Source organism: Calonectris borealis, chromosome 25 (assembly GCF_964195595.1).
Source record: "Calonectris borealis chromosome 25, bCalBor7.hap1.2, whole genome shotgun sequence".
Taxonomy (NCBI): Eukaryota; Metazoa; Chordata; class Aves; order Procellariiformes; family Procellariidae; genus Calonectris; species Calonectris borealis.
In genome coordinates, this window is record NC_134336.1 from 4,078,656 (window position 1) to 4,101,306 (window position 22,651).

At 56.3% G+C, this 22,651-nt stretch overlaps 1 protein-coding gene across 6 annotated transcripts; it reads left to right on the top strand.

Moving 5' to 3' along the window:
* The first annotated feature begins 1,527 nt into the window (after positions 1-1,527).
* LDLRAP1 (low density lipoprotein receptor adaptor protein 1) lies at positions 1,528-21,368 on the top strand. Of its 6 annotated transcripts, none has more exons than XR_012677201.1 (10): positions 1,528-1,675; positions 4,331-4,473; positions 6,065-6,177; positions 8,875-8,989; positions 11,873-11,945; positions 12,356-12,439; positions 13,815-13,945; positions 15,741-15,775; positions 17,811-19,132; positions 19,964-21,368. XR_012677201.1 is itself a non-coding variant. In XM_075173452.1 (9 exons), the coding sequence occupies exons 1-9, from the start codon at positions 1,591-1,593 to the stop codon at positions 16,424-16,426; spliced, it is 783 nt and encodes a 260-aa protein (XP_075029553.1). In that variant the 5' UTR covers positions 1,528-1,590; the 3' UTR covers positions 16,427-19,918. The 6 variants fall into 6 exon arrangements, 4 of the variants coding, with proteins under 4 accessions (XP_075029553.1, XP_075029549.1, XP_075029550.1 ...); XR_012677202.1 differs by lacking the exon at positions 19,964-21,368 and adding an exon at positions 19,428-19,918; XM_075173452.1 differs by lacking the exon at positions 19,964-21,368 and having other exon boundaries at positions 16,423-19,918.
* Positions 21,369-22,651: the final 1,283 nt, after the last annotated feature.

A 22,651-nucleotide genomic window follows, 5' to 3' on the forward strand; every position in this document is an offset into this window, starting at 1 on the left:
GGTGCAAAGTACAGAAATAGGAAAATAAATCACGGATGTGTCCGATACCTGCCGGGTGGCTTTCTCAGACTACTTTATCAATGAATTAATTGCAAAGGTGTCTGCCTTAACTCATCAGATATTGGCAAGTGGGAAGCCCTCTGGTGAAATGCAGGCTGCTGGGTGGGAGTTGAGCTTCATCAACGATTTAGTAAAGCATTTGAGCGTGTGCTTAAAACCCTAGCCTTCAGTTAGGTCTCAGCACGTGCTTAAAGTAAGTGCAGATACTGCTGCACAGAGATAGATCTATGTATATGCTTAAATTTGTCCCCGACACAGCGATTTGTCAGGTTTTTTGGTATTTGCGTGCTGCTGCCCGTAGAGAGCCGCTCCAACGTGGTTAGCCCTCGGGGGGAAGTTTCTTCTTTCAAGTTTCGGTCACCGTCCCCGCCTCTCCCCCTGCGTGCTCAGATTCAAACCAGGTACTAAATGGAGACGTCCCAGTGGCACCCCCCTATTTTAGGCCGGGCTTTTTGGAAGAAAGATTCTGCCTAACCCTTCCACCACCCGCTCGTGCCCTGCGGAGGGGAACCAGCCACCCGTGGTTTGGCTTGGTGACTCTTGTGCATTGGTTCCCGGCTACAAACGTGTGAGGGGAATGTTAAAATTTAACTAAAAAGGGATTTTCAATTACACAAATGTTTCTGTGAATAATAGGCTTTGGAAGGCATTATTCTACAAATCCTAAATATGGGGTTTAACCTCCTTATTATTATCCCTTTAATTTCAGAAAGCCTTTGAGGGCCATAATCTTCCATATAATTATGTTCAGGCTGAGTTAAAAGCATGCTGGCGGCCGCGGTGACACGGAGGGGTGGCGCGTGCTCAGGCTAACCTTTATCAAACACGATATTAAAATATCATATCACATTTTCTCATCCCAGGATGGGGGCAAACAAATGCCTCTCGGGGCAAACACAATTTTTTTTGGTGTTGCCCGAATATGCCGAAGTGGGACCATTTGGGTTGTGCTGTCATGGAGCCCCGGGAAGGGTTTCCTGCCCTGAATCTGTGTGGGACCCCCCCGTGGGAAAGGGGGACCCCCCCTGGAGCTGCTGTTTGCTGGCCCCCCACCCTCCTCCCGCAGGTGTTTGTAGGGTGACCCTGGAGACCTCGGGGGGGTCCCCAGGTCTCCAATGGGGAAACTCCATGGGGAGCAGCAGCTCCCCGCATCTCGGGGGGACCGGCAGCTTTCCAGGGACCCCCAAGTCTCTGCCGAGTCTCGGGGTCCCTGCAGCGCTCTGGGGACCCCCAGCTCCCCCGCGGGTCTCTAGGGCAGCCCGTCACTCCCCGGGGCGGAGGGGGGGGGGGCTCCCGCGGCCCTGATGGACAGCGAGGGGCACCCGCGCAGCTCTGGGGACACCCCCGAGCCTCTGCGGGGACCCCCCCGGCGGGGCGGGGCGGGGGCGTGACCGGGTGACGTCAGGGCGCCGCGATTTGCATGCGGGCCCCGCCCCCGGACGCCGTCAGCGCTGGCGCCACAGGAAAGTTTGCGGCGGGGCCGGGGCCGGGAGCGGGGCCGGGAGCGGGGCGGGGGGCGGCGGCGGCGGGATGGACGCGCTGAAGTCGGCGGGTCGCGCCCTGCTGCGGAGCCCCAGCGTCCACAAACCCTCCTGGGCCGGCGGCCGACACAAGAGTGAGACCCCCGGCAGAGCCTCTGCCCTCACCCCCCTGCACCCCCCCTTGTCCTGCACCCCCCCTTGTCCTGCACCCCCCCTTGTCCTGCACCCCCCTCTGCTTCCTTCCCGGCTTTAACCCGCTCCTCACCCCTCTTGCACCCACTTTTCTCCCTCCTTGAGTTTCTCCTTCCTCCCTCCTGCACCCCCTTTTAACCAGGTTTAACCCTGCCCGCTTCCCCCTGCCGTTTTTCCATGCCCCCCTGTACCCCGTTTCTGCTTTACTACTCTCGCACCCCTTTTTTCACCCCTCCTTTTAGCCCCCTTTTTGCCCCCCACTTTGCTTCCCCCCCCTTGCACCCACCTTCCCCCTGCACCCCTTCTCCCGTGCAGCAGTGGGGTGGGTGGGGGGCTGTCTCTGTCCCCTAGGCCAGGGCGAGGGATGGAGGAGCCCGGCGGGCGATTTCTGGCCTCGTCCCACCGCTGGCTCCATCACGCGATCGATGGCCCCTGGGCGAGCGGCCACTCGGCCCTTGCCAGGCGTCCTCCCGCTGCGGCCGGGGAAGGGGGGACCAGCCCGGCTGACCCCTGCCCTGCCGCGGAGCCCCGAGCATCGCGGCGGGCAGCAGGAGGGTGCCTTGCCCTGCCTGCACCCCTTTGCCACCCGCAGGCGAGATCGAACTTCTTGGTTTTACTAATCTGCTGAGATTGACCCGCTGTCGTTACACCTTTTTGCTAGGATTGAGGGCTGGCAGCTGCGGGACGTGAAGGGGCAGCCGGCTGGGGGGCAGCCTCGGGGCTTGGGGGGCCGCGTGGCAGACGTGGGGTGCTCCCCTGACATGGCCTTGCGGGATGTGCCCGGCAAAGAGGCCCCTCGAGATGCGGCAGCCGTCGGACTCGCCCCGAGCCTACTGCGGAGTGACCTTGCAAAGCACCCCCGTGCCCTTCGCTGGGTGGGGGGGCATCGCCGTCGCCCCGTGGGACGGACGCACCCCGGGCCTGGGTGCAATCGTTTGCATTAACGGGAGGGTGAGGTGGTGGTGAACGGTGCAGAACAGGAAGCGTGGAGGTGCGTCCGTCTGTCTGTGCTGCCTCGGGTGCTCCTTCCTTTCTAAAAGCACTTCAGCGGCAGCGCTTCAACCACCCCCGTTTCCGTCCCAGGCCAGCGCAAGCTGTGGTTGCCCGGGGCCTCGCTGTGCCGGCATCATCCCAGGCGGTGTGGGGTGCTTGCGGGGTCCCCGTCCGCAGCGAGGCCCTGAGCTGCCCTGCGCAGGGTAGGGGAGCAGGGGCCATGTGCCGTGCCTGGCTAGCGAGGCAGGGAGCGTGGGGCAGGCAGCTGCCCACCCATCGCGTGCAAACTGCCCTCCACCCCAGCGCGTTCGCCCGGTTTTGGCCGCTGAGGGTGGGAGGACGGCGGCAGCACCCTTGGCTTTTGAGAAATCCGGGCTTTTCTAGCTGGGATGTGAGGTAAATGCAGCATCCTGCCTCTCCTTGGTTTTTCCTTTCCCTCTTCAGGGTTGGGACCTGCTGCCCTGTGTCGGACGTGGAGCCCCTGCCCTCCTGCAAACTCTTGTCTCCCCGGGGGACCGCTCCCACCCCGCTTCCGTCACTTCGCCCTTAGCCAGTGCCGGGCTGGCCGGGGCGGTTCACTGCTCGGCACCCACGCCCGGCGCTGGGAGGGGTGCGGGGTTTATGGCTTATCTCCTGTCGCGCCTTCCCCGGGAGGCTGAGCCTGGTCCCTGCAGCCCTGCCCTCCCGGCGCTGCAGGTTTGCAGGGGGCCGCAGGGTTTGGCCCTGCTGCTTGGAGGCAGCCGAAGGAGGCTGAATACAAGGCAGCGAAGCTTTCAGGGACGTGTTTTGTCTGCAGCGAGCAGAGACTCCTCTCTGAGAGGCCTGTCGCTCCCCAGGGCCGTGGGCGCCTCGGGAGGGCTGTGGTTTGTTGCCTCCTGCTGAAAGCAAGACCTTCCTTAAAGACGAGAGCAGCAGATCCTGGGCTGCCAGCTCCGTGTCTGGAGGTTGGATCCTGTAGTGATAACCGCCTGATTTCCAGTTTGGTCCCAAACTTAGCTCTATATTTAGGACCTTTTTCCCACCCCCCAGCACGTAAGGGAAGAGGCTGGTGGCCTCCTTGGCGATCTGAGGGGAGAGCAGAGACCTCTCCCTGGTGCAGCTTCACCGCGCGATGGGCTCCTCGGGGCTGTTGGTGACCGATTTAGCAAGTCAGAGCACATCACCGGGATCCCTGCAGCTGTGCGTGGGCTTAGCTAGCGGCAAATCCCGTCTTAGCCTCTGTGGGTAGGCGATGGTTAGCGCGGGGTAAGGTTATTGCTGTGTGTGGGGCAGCACCGAGCCCTCCCCTGCGCCTGGCTGGGGCTGGTGCTCAGGATCCCCTTGGTTATGGTGTGGGCCTGGGCACTCACAATTAAACTGAGGAGCTGATGGATCTTAAAGGGTCGCTACCATTTGCTGTGGCTCGTGGAAAAAATTTTGGGGGGTTGTTGTTGTCTCTGCCCCATCTCCTTCCCCCAGCGCCTCACGAGAGCTATGGAGCACCATGAGCTCAGACACGGGGGTCCAGGCAGTAGCTAAACCAACACCCTGCTTGTACCGAAACCCTCCCTCAGGGCTTGACTTGTGCTTTTGGGAATCCAAGAGCCTCTTTGTTGCCTCTCTAGAGCTCCCGGAGAACTGGACCGATACCCGTGAGACGCTGCTGGAGGGGATGCTCTTCAGCCTCAAGTACATGGGCATGACGCTGGTGGAGCAGCCCAAGGGCGAGGAGCTCTCTGCGGCCGCCGTCAAAAGAATCGTCGCCACTGTGAGTGTCCGTGCTGGAGCACAGCCCTGTCTCCTGCTGTTCAAACCGGTGTCACCGGGGAGTTTCAAAAGCCGCAGGTCTGGAGGCAGCGCTGTCCGTCTGCAGGCTGGGGGGTGTCAGGATTGCAGGTCCAGCCCTTCCAGGGGTGAGCAGGCGTCTGGGGGGGTGGGTAGAAATGCAGCCAGTGGCACTGGCAAGCCCTGGGGACCAGCCCTGGCCCGCGGATGGGGCAGGCTGCGGGGAGCTGGTGTTAGTGTCTGAGCTCTGGCTCCCCTTGATAAGCTTTGGGTGACCCTGGGTGTGGAAGAAGCCTCTGACCTGGTGAAATCAGCCTTCCCCGGGGCCGCCTCTCCTCTTGCAAGGCAGGGACAGCGTTCTGAGTGCGGCCAGCACGCGAACGAGAGCTGGCATGCAGGTCTGGGTTTTCCTTCCCGGGATTTGGCGGGTTAAGAGGGGAAGGGAGCAGGACAGCTTGCTCCGATTCCCAGCCAATACAGCTGCCGTCCCACTGTAACCTCTGATGCAAGAGGGACCGATGTTCAGCCATCCTCTAGCACCAAGCCTCCCCAGAGCCCCCGCTCACCGGGCTCCAAGTAAAATTAACGCTTCTTTAAGCCCTTATAAAACTGAATGAGGCAAAGACCCAACTGTACAGTTAACCATCATAAAACTCAATGGGGTGACGAACTGTGCTGGGTAATGACGGATCCTTTGCTGGCATGTGCTGAGCTGGACGGGAGGGGAGCGCTGGCATGAAACAGGAGCCGCTGGCAGAGCCCTTCACATCTGCTCTGATGGGCCGAGAACAGAGCCTTTAAATAACAGCCCCAGGGCTGAGGCCAGCCTCGGAGGGGCCGGACCCACCGCTGGCTGGTCGGGATGCGGCTCAAGTCAGGTCCCTGGGGAGCGGGGCTGAGGATCCAGGTCTGCAGTCTGCAACTAGCTGGCTATGTATTTTTATTTTTCTTTTTTTTTTTTGAGAGAAGCTGGGCAGTGAGCTGAATGCAACCTGAAGGCTGAGAACACGAGACTAGGAAATAAGAGAAAGTGGCCCTTAAAAGTCTGGTTACTTTTTAAGCCGGTGTCCTGACCTTGGTGTGGGGGATGCTTTGCCACTCGAGCGGGGTTTGGCAGCGCAGCTCGAAGCCGGCTGCTTGGCAGCCCACGTCCTGCAGGACCGTCCTCCCTCGTTCGTGCTGGTGTCCGCCTCTGCTCCGGAGCTGGCCCTAAAGACAAAACTCCCCGGGGTTTCACCAAACGCTCGCCAGAGCAGCCGCTGCTTCGTGCTGATGGCTGCAGGGAAATCCTCGTGGAGGTGCTGGGCTGGAAGCACTTCCCTGTGGTGTGGGGTGGAGGGTGCGTGTCCTTGTCTCGTTCACGCCAGCAAAAATCACTGCTTCGGGGAAGGAAAAGTTTTAACAAGTGCCTTATCACACCTGGTAGTACATTCAGTCTCTAGTGCTAACGAGTGCTATTAATATGCCTATTAGGTAGTCCGTGTCTGGAGTCTCTGCTCTGTTCTGCTCGTGTACCTTTGGATGTATCGGTGTTAAAAGCCTGTAACTTTCCTCTCCTTCTTTTCCTTCTAAAGGCGAAAGCAAGTGGAAAGAAACTGCAGAAAGTGACTCTGAAAGTCTCGCCCAGAGGGATCGTGTTAAACGACAGCGGGACGAACGAGCTGATCGAGAACATCTCCATATACAGGTGGGTTACGGGATGCGCTTCAGTGGGTGCGTGCCCCGAGGCTCCTCGTCTGCTCCCGTCTCCACCCAGGCTGAGCTGACGCCTCGCTGGCCATCACGTCTTGATGGAAAGCAAAGGTGGGGGAAGGAGGGTGGTTGCTAAATTCAAGGTAAATTTACGCCTGGTGCAGTAAGTGTCCAGCCGGGGGTAAGGAAAGACGTGACGAGCCTGGAGCTGTCGTGTGTGCAGACTACAGATCCACAGCCACGCGCGGCTTTACTGCCTGTCCTCGGCCCTGGAAACGCCAAAGCAGCCGGGGTGATGGCAAGAGTCGAACACGGAGGATGGTCAGAGCATCTCCGAGCGGGCGAGGATGCGAGCGCTGGAGCCGGGGCTGCCCTCCCCTCGCTGGCTGCTCTGCACCTCCGATATGTTTAAATAGCTCTGACAAAGAGCTGGGACACCGACAGTACCGGCGTGGGGAGGGCAGGGATGGATTATCCCATATCCACTCCTCCGACTTTGGCAAGTATTTCTTCCAAAGAGGCTGGAGGCAGGCGCAGGCCTGGTGGAGCAGAGCTCAGCTGGGATCTGGCCCTTTCCATCTCCTCCATCCCTTCTCCCTCTCCATCCCCCACGCTCTGCTTCTGTTCTTCACCGGCTGCTCTGTCTCCCCTTGCTGAATTTGGGGTGGGGAGCACTGGGTTGGGGCATCTCTAACCGGACTGCTAACCCGCTTGCTTTTCTCTAGTTCAGACTAAGCGGTCGCATACAGCCAGTGGTGCTGAGCCCCAGCCCTCCCCAGGAGACAAACCCGCTGCTAAAGAGCAGAGCTGGGCGAAGCGGCCGCGCCAAAATCGGGATCTGCGCTGGTGTAAAAGCAGGCAGGACCGTGGGGCCGGGGTTTTTAGGTGCTGCCTTAAATTCTCCCCAGGTGCTTTAACAGCCGTCGATAAAGCTGTTCCTCCCGGTCAGTGCTCGTGTACGAGCATCCCCTCGATTCAGTCGGCTGAAGTCAGCGCGTCCTGAGCAGGCTGTTGGTGCGGGGACTGATGCTGCTCCCCGGAGATGCTGTGGGAGCGGGGGTCACGGCGAAAGCTGGGGTCTGCGTGCGTGGGGGGGGGGCATCTCCCCCCTCTGCCAGCGTGCTCCACCGCTGGCGGTCCCAGGGCTTTCCTCTAACACCTCTGCTGTCTTCTCTTCGGCTTTGCTATTCACCGGGATGATGCTTTCGCCCCGGATCGTGCGCTGGGGCAGGACGAGGGGGCTGCGGGTAAAACGCAGCCGCCATCCCCGGACGTGCCGCTGCCAGAGGCCTCGCTCGTAAAACTGGCTCGCGTGAGAGGCGGGTGTGAGTTATTCTTTCCCTTAATTAACGGCCATCGAGTATCGAGCTGAGCGCTGGGGCTTGCTGGAAGGGCCACGAGCCTGTGCAGACGACCTTCCGCGGCTTCGTCACAATTAAGAGTGGCCACGCCGCTTTGGGAACAAACGGGAGGAAGGAGTGAACTTCCAAGGGCCTCTTTAATCCAGACAAAAGCTCTGGAAGACAAAATATAGGCCATTGAGCAGAGGCATCCTCATGTGCAACCAGAAGCTAATGCAGTGTAAATAAATTTTGAATGTGGCTTTTTAAGTCCCAGCATCTGCTGGGAACTGGGACCTTCCAGTCCCCTCCCTGCAAACTCTCGGGGGCAGCGAGAGCAGGAGCTGAATGGGCATCGTGGGGAAGACTTTTACTGAAGTCTCCAACTTTTTCCTCGCGTTTTCTCTTTGCTTAACACCTGTATGATCTGTCGCGTGCCCAGGGAAGAGGCTTTGCTCGCTGCTAGCGCCTGCCACCTTGCACTAAACCTCTGGGGCTGCTCCGGCCTCTGCTCGCTGGCTTCAGACGAGACGCTCAGTCCCGCAGCTCCTGGTGCGGATGGACCCGCGGGTGGCTGGTGCTGAGGGTCCTGCTGCCCCGCAGAAGGGAGCTGAGCCCTCGGTCACAGCCTGATCTCCCCAAACAGGACGGCCTGTGGCTCTTCCAGAGCCTTGTTCGGCATTTTGGAGCCAGCCCTGGGGCTGGGAGAGACGCGGCCGTACTGGGGATGCCCCACTGGGGCGGCTGAGCCTCCTTCCCCCCCGTCCCGTGTGCTCAGGGGTCTCGGAGCATCCCGTGCATCTGCTACTGCGGATCTCGGAGCCTGAATTTCAGCCTTTCCAACAGCTTTTTTTGGGCACCCTGGCATCAATTTCTTTCCCTGGTTTGAGCCTCAAAATTAAATCGTAGGCTGAGAACAAGTCCTTCTTTCTCCTTGCAAGCTTATTCTCCAAGGGAAATCTTCCGGAGTCTCTCTTCTGAAGGCAGAGCATTCGTCGGGCGTAGTCCCAGGCTGGCAGACTGCAGAGCCTTTACCTTCTCTAACCTGTCCTTCCCCACAAGGTGAAACATTTTCTCTTCCCTCCTGCCTCTCGTGTGATGCACGTGGCTCACGCCGTGGCTGCGGGAGTCGCTCTGGGCTTCTCTTACGCTCAAGCCAGAGGCATCGACTCCTCGGCTTTGGGAAGGAGTTGCATTGAAGCCGGTAACGCTCCCACGCTCCCTCTGCCTTCCCTGCTCGGCCCCGGAGCTGGAATCCCTGGGGTAGGAGCTTGCTGGCAGGTCAGAGGAGGGGTTGGTCGATCTCCCTTGCGCACAGTGCCCCGGACAAGACGTTTCGTTCTGTCTTTCAGGATATCCTACTGCACGGCAGACAAGATCCACGATAAAGTGTTTGCCTACATTGCCCAGAACCAGCTCAATGAGAACCTGGAGTGCCATGCCTTCCTCTGTACCAAACGGAAAATGGTCAGTCCAGAGGAAGAAATGGGGATGTGGCTGTAGGAGGAGGAAACAGAGAGGGGCTGCGCGGGTGAGATAACAGCTCTGCCCCTAGTTAGAGCGAGGGGGGGCCCTGCCCCAGCGAACAGCCGCGGGAGAGCACCCACCTCCTGCTGCCGTCGCCGCCTGCCCACGGGCGGTTAATCCCGGCGATGCCGCCCAGCGCCGGGCCATCGCTCTCGAGCGGGTGTAACTCCGGGCTGGATTCAGCCCATCGTCTCGGCAGGTAAAAGCCTTTCTGCCCCAAGCTCTGGGGCGGGGGTGAGGGGACCTGGCCCTGCACCAGCACCTGAAACCCCCCCTGCCGTGCTGCGGTCCTGGCTCTTCCTTCCCTGCTCAGCATCCGCTTCCCCCGGCTGCCAGCACCGGTCTAAGCCCGGCGTCCGGAGAGGCTTTGGCAGGCGGGGAGGTCTCCGGGGAGGCTGGTAGCGAGGTGCGGGGGGGTGGCCTCGTTGATGGGAGGCATTTAGCCAGCGGTTCTGGGCTCACCGCCCTGGCTTCCTTCCATTTCTTGCCGTTGAAGCTCCCTGTCCAATTTTTAGCGGCGTCTTTGCAGACAGGGCCGTGTCCTCCCCGTGGGAGCAGCGCAGGAGACCCCGCTGCGTGCCGGGGACGGGGCTCGGAGCAGAGACCTGCGTACGGGGAACAGTCTCTGGCTCTTGCTTTGAACCCGGGGGATTTTTTTCCTGCTGATTCAGTGCATCAGGATGGGCAGGGACCCAGCACCGACGAGCTGGCGAGGGAGAGAAGTGGGTCACTGGGCACCAGCTGCAAGTGGAGCAAGGAGAGCCCTGGGGGGTCTCTCCAGTGGAGCCAGGGCTGGGGCTGAGCCCCTCCCCGCGGCTGGAAGGAGCTTTAGGGGGGAGGGAGGGCAGGTCAGATCCCTCTGCCCCCAGAAACCCTTCCCCTGGTGCCTGTTGCAGGGTCGGAGCGGAGGGTGGGATATCCCAGATCCGCAGGGAAACAACCTCCCAAGAGCCCTTCCCACCCGGTGCATCCCGGCGCGGCAATTCCCGGGTCCTTACGAGCATCCCTGTGCCCGGAACGTGGCCACCGCAGCTCTGTTAATATTCTGCGCTTCTCCCAGCTTGGGTTTTTTTTTCCGGGGAGAGAATAGTGGAAGCTACAAGTTGTCTCTCCTTTCCGTGGCGTGCGCTCCCATCCTTGCACGGCGAAGATAAGCCTCACTCTGCAAATTAAAATTTAAATCTCGCCAGTGCTAAAAGAATTATCTCAGTGGTACATCAGCTCAGTGTGTCTCCCTCCAAATAAAGTTCTCCAAGGCCTTTTGTGGCAAGAACAAGAAATTTTTCTTTTTCCTTGTCTTTAAAACACACAACCATCACGCTGGTAAGGTGATGCCCTGCTCCCAGACCAGGGACCGTCCCTGCCCCAGGGCAGGGTCCCTGGATGTACGCACAGCTACCAGTCACGGGCACATAATTAGTCCGTATTTTTAGTTCATGGGTAATTCTCAACGGTAGCTGGGTCTATTAAACTTGATTCAGATGTGACAGCTTAAATTGTAAACAGCTGTGAGGAGTTTCATACTTAATTACCATATTTAAGTTTTTGCCATAAAGTGTTTGCACTTCCATCAAAGATGTAAATAGCTCCGACATTCAGATGAGCTCTCCTGCTTGGCGAGGCTTAATTGGCACCGATAGGTTTGCTGGGTCTCCTCGCCTCTCCCGTGCAGGCGCCTGGCTTTTGGGGGACGCCTGTGCTCCGTCGGCGCTCCCCCCAGGTCTCCGTCCTCCGAGCTACCGGGGCTGCGGGTTACGGACCCGGATCTGGGTTTGTTTAGTTTGCAACTTCGTAAAACAAACTCGCGCCTCGAGGCTCCTGCGGCGCGCCAGCCTTGCAGAGCGTTACTCGTTATCTCCTTGCGCTTAAACTGCTCGTGAGCTCTGCCTTCTCCTAATGAAGCTGGCATTTATGTCACTATTTATACATCTCCAGCATCTCGGGCTATTTAAGGCGGTGGGGTTTTTTTAATGCTGCTCAAGCTCTCGGCTTGGGGAGGAATGGAGGGACTGAAGGGGAAGGTGTCCCGGCTCCTGCTGCGGCCCTGCTTTTGCAAAACAAACCCACGCTCTTGGTCGAAGCCCCCGAGACCCCAGCTTAGCTCGGGGGAGCCAGGGGAAAACCCTGGGCTCTCTCTTGTCCTGCCTCTAAGATTGCTCCTGTTGGAGAGAGCTGCAAATTCGTGGCGTTTCACCCCGTTGTCTCTTGCTCTCGGCGCATCCTCGCGCACGTTGTGCGTGGCGCTGGGGAGGGACGGACCGCAGCGCTCTGCGTCCCTCCCTGGCTCTGGCGCGGCCGATAGCGGCGTGGTCCAGGGCTCAGCCCGGGCGCTGATTCCCTTTCAGACGTTGGTTGTTCTGGCGGGTGATGGTCTGTAGCGGGTACAGCACAGCCTGGCCCCGGAGAAGGGAGCCACATCCCTCGGGAAGCCGCGAGGGTGAGCCCCGGGGCCGTGCAGCGCTTGCACTTGTGTAGATCACGCTTAGATGTGGGGTGCAGGAAGAGCTGCGCGTGTCCCGCGGCCAGGAGCCGCTCTTCTCTCCCCATCCGTCAGCGCGGTGCCTGTGACAGCCGCGTCCCTGCCTCCTCCATCTTCCCATTCCACCTAAAGACGTGTCCACAGCGAGCTGTGCGTCCTGCGCAGAGCAAGCCTCTGCTTCCATCAATATTTGGTTACCTCTCCCCAGCCAGGCGGGGAGCCCGCAGAGCGGAGGACTGGTTGGATCCAGGTTAATATGAATCTGCAAAGCAAAACCTCCAAATGTTTTTAAATCCACGTGAGGACCTGTCGATTAACGTCCTGCCTCACCGCTGTCTTTCCAGGCGCAAGCGGTCACCCTCACCGTAGCCCAGGCCTTCAAAATCGCATTTGAGTTCTGGCAAGCGGCTAAGGAAGGTGAGTCTTTTTTCCCTCTTCACGTGAAAGTTCAAGGGATGACTTTGGGTTTTTTCCAGCTTTCGAGTGCCTTTTTTCCCTCGCCCTCCAAATTTCCAGGCTGCTGTTAAGGTTGGTCCAACCTCTGGTGTAATTTAAGGCATCTTCCAGGTTTCTCTCGACAGCCTTGTAAATCCAGCCGAGTTTTGGCCGCGCTCCTGTCTCGCAGGCGGGGTGTGGAGGACCTGGTGCTCAGCTGTGGTATTTCAGGCCTGTTGCTGTCAGGATTTTTGCTTTCACCTTCCATGAGATGATAAAACACACCCAGAGGAGACCTGGTGGCCCGTCCTCGCTGTCCCCCCTGTCCCCCCTCCCAAAAGGCTTGCGGGGAAGTGCTCCGTGGGCAGTGATGGGGTCTCCTTCTTTTGCAGAGAAGGAGAAGCGGGAAAGGTCCATCTTGGAAGGAGAAGGGACGAGCAGCTCCGGCTCGGATGCCCCTGCCCGTCCCGACACACGTAAGTCACCAGCAGCAGAGCTTTGCCTCGGGCTCGGGGATGGGGAACGGCCCGAGGTCTGCGGGGTTTCCCCTGAACGGAGCAGGCTGCTGGGAGGGCTTTGAAGACCAGCAAGGAGCAAACACTTTGGTGGTAGCGGAGATGTCACCCTCAGCAGAGCACCCGGGACACGGTGGCCGTCTGCCGGGTCCTTCCATCTGCCCCTTAAATATCTCATGCAGCCCCTCGTACACAGCTGCTGCCACCCCAAATCTGTTCACTTCTGCCCGAGGCAAATTGGCCGTAATGTCCTTATGAGCTTAGCGTGGACCCACACGTCCCGAGTTTGATTTTGGGTTTCTCTTGGACCCGCAAGACTTGCCATCCCATCAGCTGAAGCAGATGGACATCCAGGTGCCATTCTGCCTCCGGCTCCCCTAGGGAAGGAGAGGTGTGTGAAAATAAAACAAATAGTAAAACCCCTCATAATTCAGTGCCTGGCGCTGGGTCCTCTGCTGCCTGTGAAACGCACGACGCGTAGCCAGGGGGAAGTGGGACAAAAGGCTAATCTCTCTTCCACACTGGCCACGGAGATAAGAGGATTTGGCACGGAGGAAAATAGCATTAAACTGGGCTTCCTTCCAGGCTGGCACATCGCGTTTCTTCATCTGAAGGCCCAGGTCTGGAGGAATCTGTCACAAATGGTGGCACATCGGGGCTGCCAGGGGTGGAGGGAATGGGCTCTGGGGCCTGCCTGGGGGCTGCTCCGCAGCTGGGATGCTTCTGCATCCACCCTTACCGCGGGGCGATGGGGAGGGTCTGAGGCTTCCTGCAAACCGCCCAGCCTGCGGTGTACCGGCAGCCCCAGGCTACGAACGGTTCTTCACCCAGTGCAGGATTTGCTCTCGGTCCTATAAAATAATGATCCGCATCTTCGTAAGATGCTGAATCGATGCTGTGGGCTGAGCTGAGGATATCGTCTGGGGTCTGTTCCCACCCCGGGGCTGGGATGTCCCGGGGCTGGGATGTCCCGGGGTTGGGATGTCCCGGGGTTGGGATGTCTCAGCTTTGCTCAGGGCTGATCCTGACTCACCCTGAACGTACACGGGTCCCCAGCAGCCTCCCCCGAGGGCTGCTGGAGGGACGGGACGGCCGATCCTCCCCTGTGTCCCTGTGGAGGGGGTCTTGGGTGCCTGATCTGAGCATCGCAATTTATTCGGGGTGAAACCACATCCCCAGCAGCTCCTCCATCCTAAAATTTGGAGGCCATCCTGAAGGAATTTGATGGAACCCTTTGATTCCCCTCTTGAGGGGAAGCAATCGCTGCAAAACGGCTCGGTTTCGTGTCACCTGTTTTCCCCTCCCCTGCCTCATTCCTTCTCTGCTCCCTTCACAGCGGCAGCCACGGGGAACTTGCTGGATTTAGAAGATCCTGCCAAATCGCCCCTGACCAGCAGCGCAAACTCCCCACCCTTAGATAACAGCATGTTTGGGCCCAGCTCCTCTGTAAATAACAACGTGGTGTGGGTAAGTGTGTGTCCGGGGCACCGCAGCGTCTGCCAAGCCGGGGAGGTGCGATGCCGCCTCCATCCCGCGTGCTCCAGCTCCCATCACGGGGCTGTTTCTTGGATAAAACCCCCCGGGCGGCTGAGCCGTTCACGCACGGTTTCAGAGATGCCCGAGCGAGCTGGGTTTCGGTGTCCTACTGGAAATGATCGATTAGTGTTCCAGTCCCTACTGCCCTTTTTAGGCTCTAAATAAATGAACAAGATTGTGAGGTACTCTGAGAAACGCCGCTGTCAGATAATTGAATATTACTTATTCTCGAGCAGCATTTCTCAGTGGTTTGTCACTTAATTGAGAGACCACCTAACTGCTCTGTTCAGGGGAAAAAATCATTATGTTGATGGCTTTTGTTTACCATTCACTAAAACCAGGTTATATTTATGGTTGTTATTACTCTTATTTTTTCCTTGTTCTTGTTTACAGCTGTATCTGGCTTGTGTGAGCACAGATGGCTTCTCTAAAATGTCCTGAGTCATCTGGCTTAATTGTTTCACGGACCACTAATAGAAAAATAACGACCCAGCCGATGCGCCTGGGTGTGCGTCCGCAGGGGAGCCTCCTCATGCCCAAGTGCTCCATCAGGCTGCCCAGGGCAGTGGTGGAGTCCCCATCCCTGGGGGTGTTTAAAAGCCGTGTAGATGAGGCGCTTGGGGACATGGTGTAGTGGGCATGGGGTGCTGGGTGGACGGTTGGACTCGGTGATCTTAGAGGTCTTTTCCAACCTTCATGATTCTGTGATTCTATGATCACCAACCAGGCTGGGGCTGATCTTGACCCGGGACCTCGTCCCCACCACGTGCCCTCTCTGGAAACATGCCGTCTGCTAAATTTTGGAGGCTTGAATGATAAAGTCCTTTGCCTGGAGCCTGTTTCTTGAGTCTGCCGGGTCTGAGCCTGAGGCTTTTCAGGTTAAATGTGAAGATCAGCTCTAAGTCATATCAAATCCTGGAGGCTTACCAGCAGTCTCCGATCCCTCCCTTCTTGCAGAGTTTTCATACTTTACATATTACATTAAGTCTGTAAGGGCATCACATGATTTTGGGAATAGTCAAGCCTGTCCACAGCAAAGCCCTGGCACAGCGCCCGTCTTCCTGCATGGCAAACCTTTCTCCCCCAAGCAGCTCAAATTTCTCTGGGAAACCTTAAGAGCAGATCAGAGATAAAGGATCCCAGAGTTGCTTCCCTGTGCAGGCTCCCCCTGTGCTGGTGCAGAGTTGCTTTCCAGGTTCCTGATCCAGAAAAGCCCCGAGGGATGCCTGGAGCATCTTGCCGAGCTCCGTCCGGGTCCCTCCTCTTAGCAGGAGCCCGCAGCGTGTGCCAGTCTTGTGGCAGGAGCTGGAAGAGCCGAGGGCTGTGGTTAACCGCGGAGGGGGATGTGGTCCAGCTGATGGGCCAGATCCAGCCCGTGCAGGCAGTGGGGCAGAATTAGCCTGGTTTGGAGGCGGTGGGAAAGGACCAAGCCCCTGCCCCGTCCCTGGGCTACGAGGGGAGCACGGCATCCCGAGCCCCGGGATCTGCCCTGAGGAAGCCTGGACCACCCGGAGTTACGCCTCTTACCCTGGGGCTTGTGCGGAGAGTGAGATAAAACCTGCCCAAGGAGGCAGAGTACCAAGGGGACTCTGTTGCTTTAGGCACTCGGAAGTCAATATATATATATTTTTTGTCTGCCGTGCTCAAGCACAGAGCCGGATCTCTAAATACACTTTTGTGCGTTCTCTTAGCAACCACTTCTCTCTCTTTTTATCTCTTTAAAAAGGAAATGGATGATGGTCTCGACGAGGCATTTTCAAGGTAATTCTAATAACTCCCTTTACAAGTTCACGCCACCGGGGACCAGCCCGGGAGACTCGACTAGTGACTGGCTTTTAATAACACTTCTAATCTAATCAGCCGCCGTGATCTGACCTAGGCAGCTACCCCATCGGTGCTTCAGCTTTTAATTGAAAGATAGGCTTTAAGGCTGGCTGATAAGCCAAATATTTTGACAACCTTTTAAGGATGGAGAGAGGCTGTATGTAATAGGGAATTTAATTCCCCGAGCAGTTGGTGTGTCTGCTCCTGCTTGCCAGGGTGGTTTGAGGCTGCCTGTTTCCAGCCCCCGCGCTAGCTGCGGCGATGCTGGTCCCAGCTGCTGGCACGGAGGACTTTCCCCTTCCTCGCCCCTCCGTCAGGTTTGGACTAACCCTGGGACTTCGTTCCCATCCGTCCCCAAACCAACAGCAACTGCCGAGGGCGGCCTCCTGCTCCACCGGTCCCTGCTGCAGCGCGATTGCATCAGGGCGACTCTGCTGCACCAATCTGGAATTCACGCACCTGAGCACGTTCAGAGTTCGTGGCCGTAGCTTCAGGTGGCTTCACTTTCCGACCCAAATTAAGAGCTTCCCTGCACGTGCACGCCGAGCAATCCAGCAATGTTAAACAAATCCCTTTTCTTTCAGGTGAGTTTTCCTGTCTGGCCTCGTGCAGGCAGGCCCCTGCGGGGGTGGTGGGGATGCTTTAGTGTTCACGGCTCCTCCAGATCAGTGCATGAAGCCACCCGGCCGCCTCCGTGGGCTGCGGAGGCCCCGATTTGGGCCAAGAGCTGCCTTGGGTGCAGCTGCGACGGGCAGCAGAGAGCTGCCAGGACTCTTCCTCCGGCTGGAGGTGCTGAAAGAGGGAGTCGGGCAGTAGCAGGGCTGAGCCCAACGCCGTCTCCTCCCCGAGAGCCGCTCGCCTCCGCCGGGGTTTGCAGCAGCGCAAAATCTGCAGGCTCAGCCCTAAGGAAACACCCTTCGTGCCTTGTTTGGCTCTCAGGAACGATTTACAGCTTTCACTTCCACAGTGCCCTGTCCCAAGTTGTGTTTGATAAAGGGGCTGCTCGAATTCACGCCGTAATGTCGTTTATTTTCCACACCTCTGTTCCTTGCCCTACTTAATTAAGCAGATGTTGTTGGTTGCGGTCTTTTGTTTTGCATTGCTGGATGCCGAGCTGTCACATCACCCTTGGCCTCCTGGTGACTCAGTGTTTGGACTGCGCGTCCACCGAGGCGGGTGCTTCTGAGAGCGTTCCTGCCGCAACATCATCGCTGGACATTTTTCTTCTTTATTAAAAAACATGCGTGCGGCTCAGTTTAATCTGAGGCTTATTCGGCACCATGCCTCCCCTGGATGAAACACCAAATATTTGAGTTAACCTTTTGGCCCTGGGAGAATTGATGCTGCAGCGTTACATTTTCACAGAGGTTTTTAATAACACAACACCAAACTGGGGCTTGGTAGGTTTTGCGAAACATCTGGGATGGGCTGAGATGAAGACTCCTTAAAGCTGACCCTGTGGGCTCTTAAACATCATCTGAGTCCTCCTGTCTCTTAACCCGAGAAGTTAAATGCTTGGGCCGGGGAGCGCGGCGGGCAGCGAGCTCCGGCACACGCTGCGTGTCCAGACGCACCACCACGCAAACGGAGCCGTTGCAGTGAGGCTGCTCCTTCGGTCAGTGGAGCCTTTACGCTGAGATAAGGTCCCAGCTAACGATGCGCCCGCCAGCAATAGCTCGGGGAAGTAAAGCGGCACCGTTCTGGCAGACCATTAACACACGGGATGTCCAGGCTGCAAATTCCCTGGATGCCTGTAGGGGAAATGTTAGGATGAACTCGCAGCAAAGCTGCAACAAACTTGAGAGCTGCAAATGTTATGTGCCAGCTCTCCCCGTGCTGCATTATTTCGTTCCGTTGGAGGATTTTGAAATGTGGAACTGTAGCTAGGGTGCAGCATTACAGATGCATCGAGCATCCAGGCTATAAAGTGCGGGGATTTGTGTTCTTACTTTCTGTTTTTCTCCCCTCTTAGACTGGCTCAGTCGAGAACAAACCCTCACGTCCTCGACACGGGACTGACGGCTCAAGACATCCAGAGTGCAGAAACACTCTCACCTGTAGACTGGAACAAAATCGATTCCAACACAGGCGAGAAAGATGATCTGTTCATGTTCTGAGGTCAAAGGCATCTAACGGCTGACAAGAGAATAACCACTAAAAGTCTGTGGACTGAATCATGCTGTTCCGGGTGCTGTACGCAAGGGACTCTTCTGAGGGCTCTTCGCCAAGTCAGATGACGTTACAGCACAATTTAGACCAAAGCTTTAGAAATCTAATGCAGATTTTTGTACCTTGCTTTCATCTAAACCACGAGATGCTCTTGAACATATTTATTCATAGCCGTTACAGTTTACATGTATTATTGGAAGGTGTGTAGAGCATCTACAGTATTAGGTGGCAATATACCGTGGAAGAACCTTCAGCAGTGCCTGTTCCTCTCTGAAAAAGACTATGCAACACCAAAGTCTCTCTGTATATACTTTTCTCGACAAAGGTCTGCAGATGCAAATGCAATTGCAAGCACAACTGTTACTAATCCACTGTTTCTTGAACAACCCATCACCTGCCTAGGCGGAGGGGAGGAGATTTGCAGCAGCTGCTAACAGCGTTAAAATCAAAGAGGTAGCAGAGATCTTGCTTTTGTTGTGAATGTCTGTGATACTCTCACAGTTGTCAATCACCCCTACGTGTTCTGGCTGTTTCTTCGCCAGCTTCGTATGGGAATTGACACTTTTTTACCCAAAGACTCTCTGAAGTTTTGCACTTTAAAACTTGAACTGAAAGCAATGGTCCGAATTGTCAAGGTAAGCAGTGCCTGTAACTTCTCTTCAGAAGCTATTTACCCAAAAAAACCCCCCCAACCCGCAATGCTGCAGGTCTGTTTCAAAACTGACTACTCACGTGCACCGTTTCTGGTGCGACTCGAAATACTGAGGCTCCGTTGCACTGTTGGCTTTAAAAGCAAAACCACCGGGGAGTAACAATTTGTTTTGCGAAAGCACGTTGAAAGTTGCAGGTTGGGTGAACCCGGTAGCACAATAGATCTGTGTTCTTAGCTCTGCTAAGTGGATTTGGCTGTGCATGCCTTTTTACTGTCTCAAAACCATTTGGTTGTTGCTCACTCAATAGACTCAAATGGAATTGGATTAGGCAAGACCAATACCTGGATGTTCAATTAGCAAGAGGTGCCCCTTCCAGCGGTGCTCCGGTCCTCTTCCCCCCGACAGCCGCATCTCCCGTGGGGCTTGGGAAGCTGCCTTCATCTGCTCCTGGAATTGAAAATAAGTAATGGAGGTATAAAGCTTATACTAATTAAAAGATTAAGTTTAATGATCCTAAATAGTCACACTGACAGTTTGCAGTGTTTGTGGCCTTATGTGAAGTATACTAATCTGTTTTATAGATTTGTAACTTGGTTTTGAAACACTAATTCATTCCCCAGATAGCTCTTTATAACTCTCTTAAAACTGCTTGCAGAAAAAAAAAAAGAAAAACCTCTTTGTCAGCTGTAAGAGTTTATTAGGAAACAGCTGAGTGACTCTAACTTAGATTTGATTTTTTTTCCCCCCCTAATTGTTGTTGTGATAAGGTATCGAGGACTTGTGAAGCTGACTCATCATGTCTCTTCATAAAATGTGTGCTCTGTTTATCCTGCAAAATTGTGTTTAAAGCAATTTTACATCTTGAAACTACTGTGCCCATGACTTATTCGATCTTATGTGTAGCATCAGTCTCGCGATTGAAGGAATTATTCAAAGTTTGTCGGTGCTACAGCGGCACACGGTAGAGACATGAACCTATTGCCTAAGCAATGCCAGCACTGCGCAGAAGTGGTTGTAGCGAGCGCCTTGTCCCGGCCCCGGGGAGTGGCCGATCTGCCTAGGAAAGAGCTTGGGCTGCAGGAATGGACCGTGAGGATTTCTCTGTACGTTGATCTTTCTCCTTCTCTAGAGACTCTAGGAGCGTATACTGAAATGCACAATACTATATATGTATGTATATAGTTTTTTAAGACAACCTCCTGCTGTAAAGAATATCTGTACTGAGGAAAATAAAAGTTCTACCATTTTTTGGAGTGTCTGTGCTGGGTGACTTTATTTTTACCTTGCTCCTTTTAATGTGTAGAAAAACCTTTGTATTTCCAACCGGTCGAGTTCTCTGTCTCCCTTGAAGCATAGCAGTAAGCGACTGGAAACATCCACGGGAGGTTTGTGTCCATTGGAAGACTCTTTCCAGGGCCACCCAGGTGGGAAAACGGCTGCAGTTAGACACCAGTCCCTGGTGCTGCCTCCGGGAAGCGCTCACGGGGCTGGATGTGGCCACGCGGGATGCGCAGAGGGATGCGCAACGGCCACCCTCGAGGTGACCGCTGCAGCCTGCCTGGTAAATCCATCCCGGATCGGCCTCAGGGAAGGGTGTGCCCGAGGAGGAGAGGGGGAAGTCGGTCCTTCGGTCTCGTCTGCAGGTAAACGTGGTGCTGGTAACATCAAAAAAACAAAATCTTTTAATTGATAGAGTTGCTGTGCAAAGTACTTCTCCCTTGGGGGGAGTTTAATTTGTGCAGCTGCCTTTTAAATAACAAGAGCCCACGGAGCCCGGCACTGCCCGGGGTGCTCGGCCTCCCCCGGCAATTCCTGCCTTTGCTGGCTGTGAGCTTGGAGCGACCAGGCTCCCGCAGCTCCCGGCGGCTAACGCTCGTCTGGAAGCACACGGAGAAATTCCTTTGGGGATGCTGACAAACAGATTTAACCTTGAGGAGCACCAGGCTGCCTTTGGGTATCAGAGCTGGGCTGTGGGCAGAGCGAAGGGACTTTGCAGAGATGCCTCTCTTCCTGCAAACAAAACACATTCAATAAAAGTTCGTTTTTCTGTTTAAATTGCCTGTTCCAGTGCGAGGAGATGCCCCAGATTATGAGTACTTGAGTACCGGCAGTCTGCGCCTTCATGCATAACTGATGGTGGTGCCGAGGAACAAATTGATCTTTCAGTTCTGATGTGACATTTCTTTAAGGGCCGGTTAAGAAACCTTCAGCACCCATTTCCTTCGCCCCCGATGGCTCCGTGCCTGGCAGGGAGGAAGGGGCTCACCGTGGCCGGTGGCTCTGCTCACCCCAGCCCCGTGGTTTCCCGGGGGGACTTTGCCCGTTCTCCTCCCTTCGAGCAGCCTCAGCAGCAGAAGCTGTGGCTGTGCTGTGAAATGCGGCTCTGTCACCCTGCATGGCACGGGGCGTATGTGGGACGCAGGGACTCCATCCGTCCTACGGGCGGTAGCCAGCGTGGGCGAGGAAGCAACCTCAGAGCCCGTCTTCAATCTCTTCCCCCCCCCAAGCACCTGCTAAAGAAACAAAACCTGCGGCTGGCGCAAACCACGTAGTGCAGAGCTAATTTCTTCTACTGCTGGTGCTGTAACTCGTTAAACTCATTTAATGCATCCCCCAAAACTGAAACAACAAACCAAGTTGTTGCTGCCAAGTTACAGGGCGGGTTTACACGGAGACGTTACGTTTATCGAGCGTTGTTGTTCCTTCTCTACTCAGTGGGTGCTCGCCGGCGATGGTCAGTGGTGTTAGGGGAGTCGAGGCCAAATCCGGCTCTGAGCTGTTAAGGGTGACGGTGTCCAGCGCAGCAGGTACCGAGCTCTGCAATTCTCCTCTCGGAGCACCGAGAGAGTTTGTAAATTTGTGCCAAGCCTGAGCGAGAGCCGTAGGGCTGTCGTTACCCAGATCATTCTTTTTTAAAGTACAAATAAAGAGAGCAACATTTCATCTGAACACCTGAATGCTGTATTATGATTTTTTATAGCCAGCCTCAGGGGGCCGGGAGCTGTGGGCTGCTCTGCAAGGCTTTCTGTGCTCTGAAGCGAGAAGAAATAACCAACCTGGCGGAGAAGCACCAATGTGTTTTGGCTCGGGATGGAGTGGGGACTGGGGCGGGAATGGAGGGGGGTGTTGGTCGAGCACTGCTCTCCTCCGCTCTTACACGTCGGCTGTCTGCCACAGCAAACTGCCAGACCCCGATGAGATTCGTCCCTGTCGAAGCCAAGGGGAGCGGAACCAGAAAAAACAGCCGGCAAAGGCGATATTTGCTGAAAGCCTCGCCGCCAGCCTTGCTGGGACGCGGGGCAGGGGCTTGCTCAGGAGGAGCTCGCCACGGCTCAGCAAACGGCGCTGAAAGGGTATTTTGCAAGCGTGTCTCTGCTTTTGAACTTTTTCCAGGGTTTGCAGCACTTAATGGCAGCAGACGATATTGCAGCAGGAGAGCAGAGCAGCGATGCAGCGTTAGCAAACGGCTTTTGTCAAAGTTTCCATCGCAGGGAGCTGCAGAGCCGCACGCCAACACAGCCACCCTCGGTCCGCACGAATGAGGGGTGCGGGGTTATTCTGCCAAATCCCTTCTGTGTGTGAAAATATCTCCTGAAAAAACTGTAATTTCAGTACCAAAAATCCATAAACTTGTCAAAAAGTGAACTTTTGAAGCCCCCCTTTGGAGGAAATCCTGCTGACCCTCTCCGCTCTGGGTTTCCCTGAAACCTGGGGCCTCGATTCATCCAGTCGGTGGTAACTTGGGGTTGACGGTGCCCGTGTTGTGCCCCTGCTCTGTTGCAAAATAAAATCTCCCGGAGCAGAGGAGGCAGCACAAGCCCCGTCGGACACCTGGAGCCCAGCAAGATGCGACGTGGGCTTGGGAGGACCCAGCAGCTTTCCCCCTCCGCAGCACAGAGGGGATCCAGGAGCCCACACCGGCAACTGCAGGGCCAGAAGCTGATGAAATCACCCGGCGCAAACGAGGAGCGAGCGAGCGGGGCCTCTGCCG

Bases quoted from the DNA above. Each gene is read 5' to 3' on its own strand.
- LDLRAP1 (XM_075173448.1), top strand. From the start codon at position 1,591: ATGGACGCGCTGAAGTCGGCGGGTCGCGCCCTGCTGCGGAGCCCCAGC. The intron at 4,474-6,064 runs GTGAGTGTCCGT...TTCCTTCTAAAG, and splicing joins TCAAAAGAATCGTCGCCACT to GCGAAAGCAAGTGGAAAGAA. The intron at 6,178-8,874 runs GTGGGTTACGGG...TCTGTCTTTCAG, and splicing joins GAGAACATCTCCATATACAG to GATATCCTACTGCACGGCAG.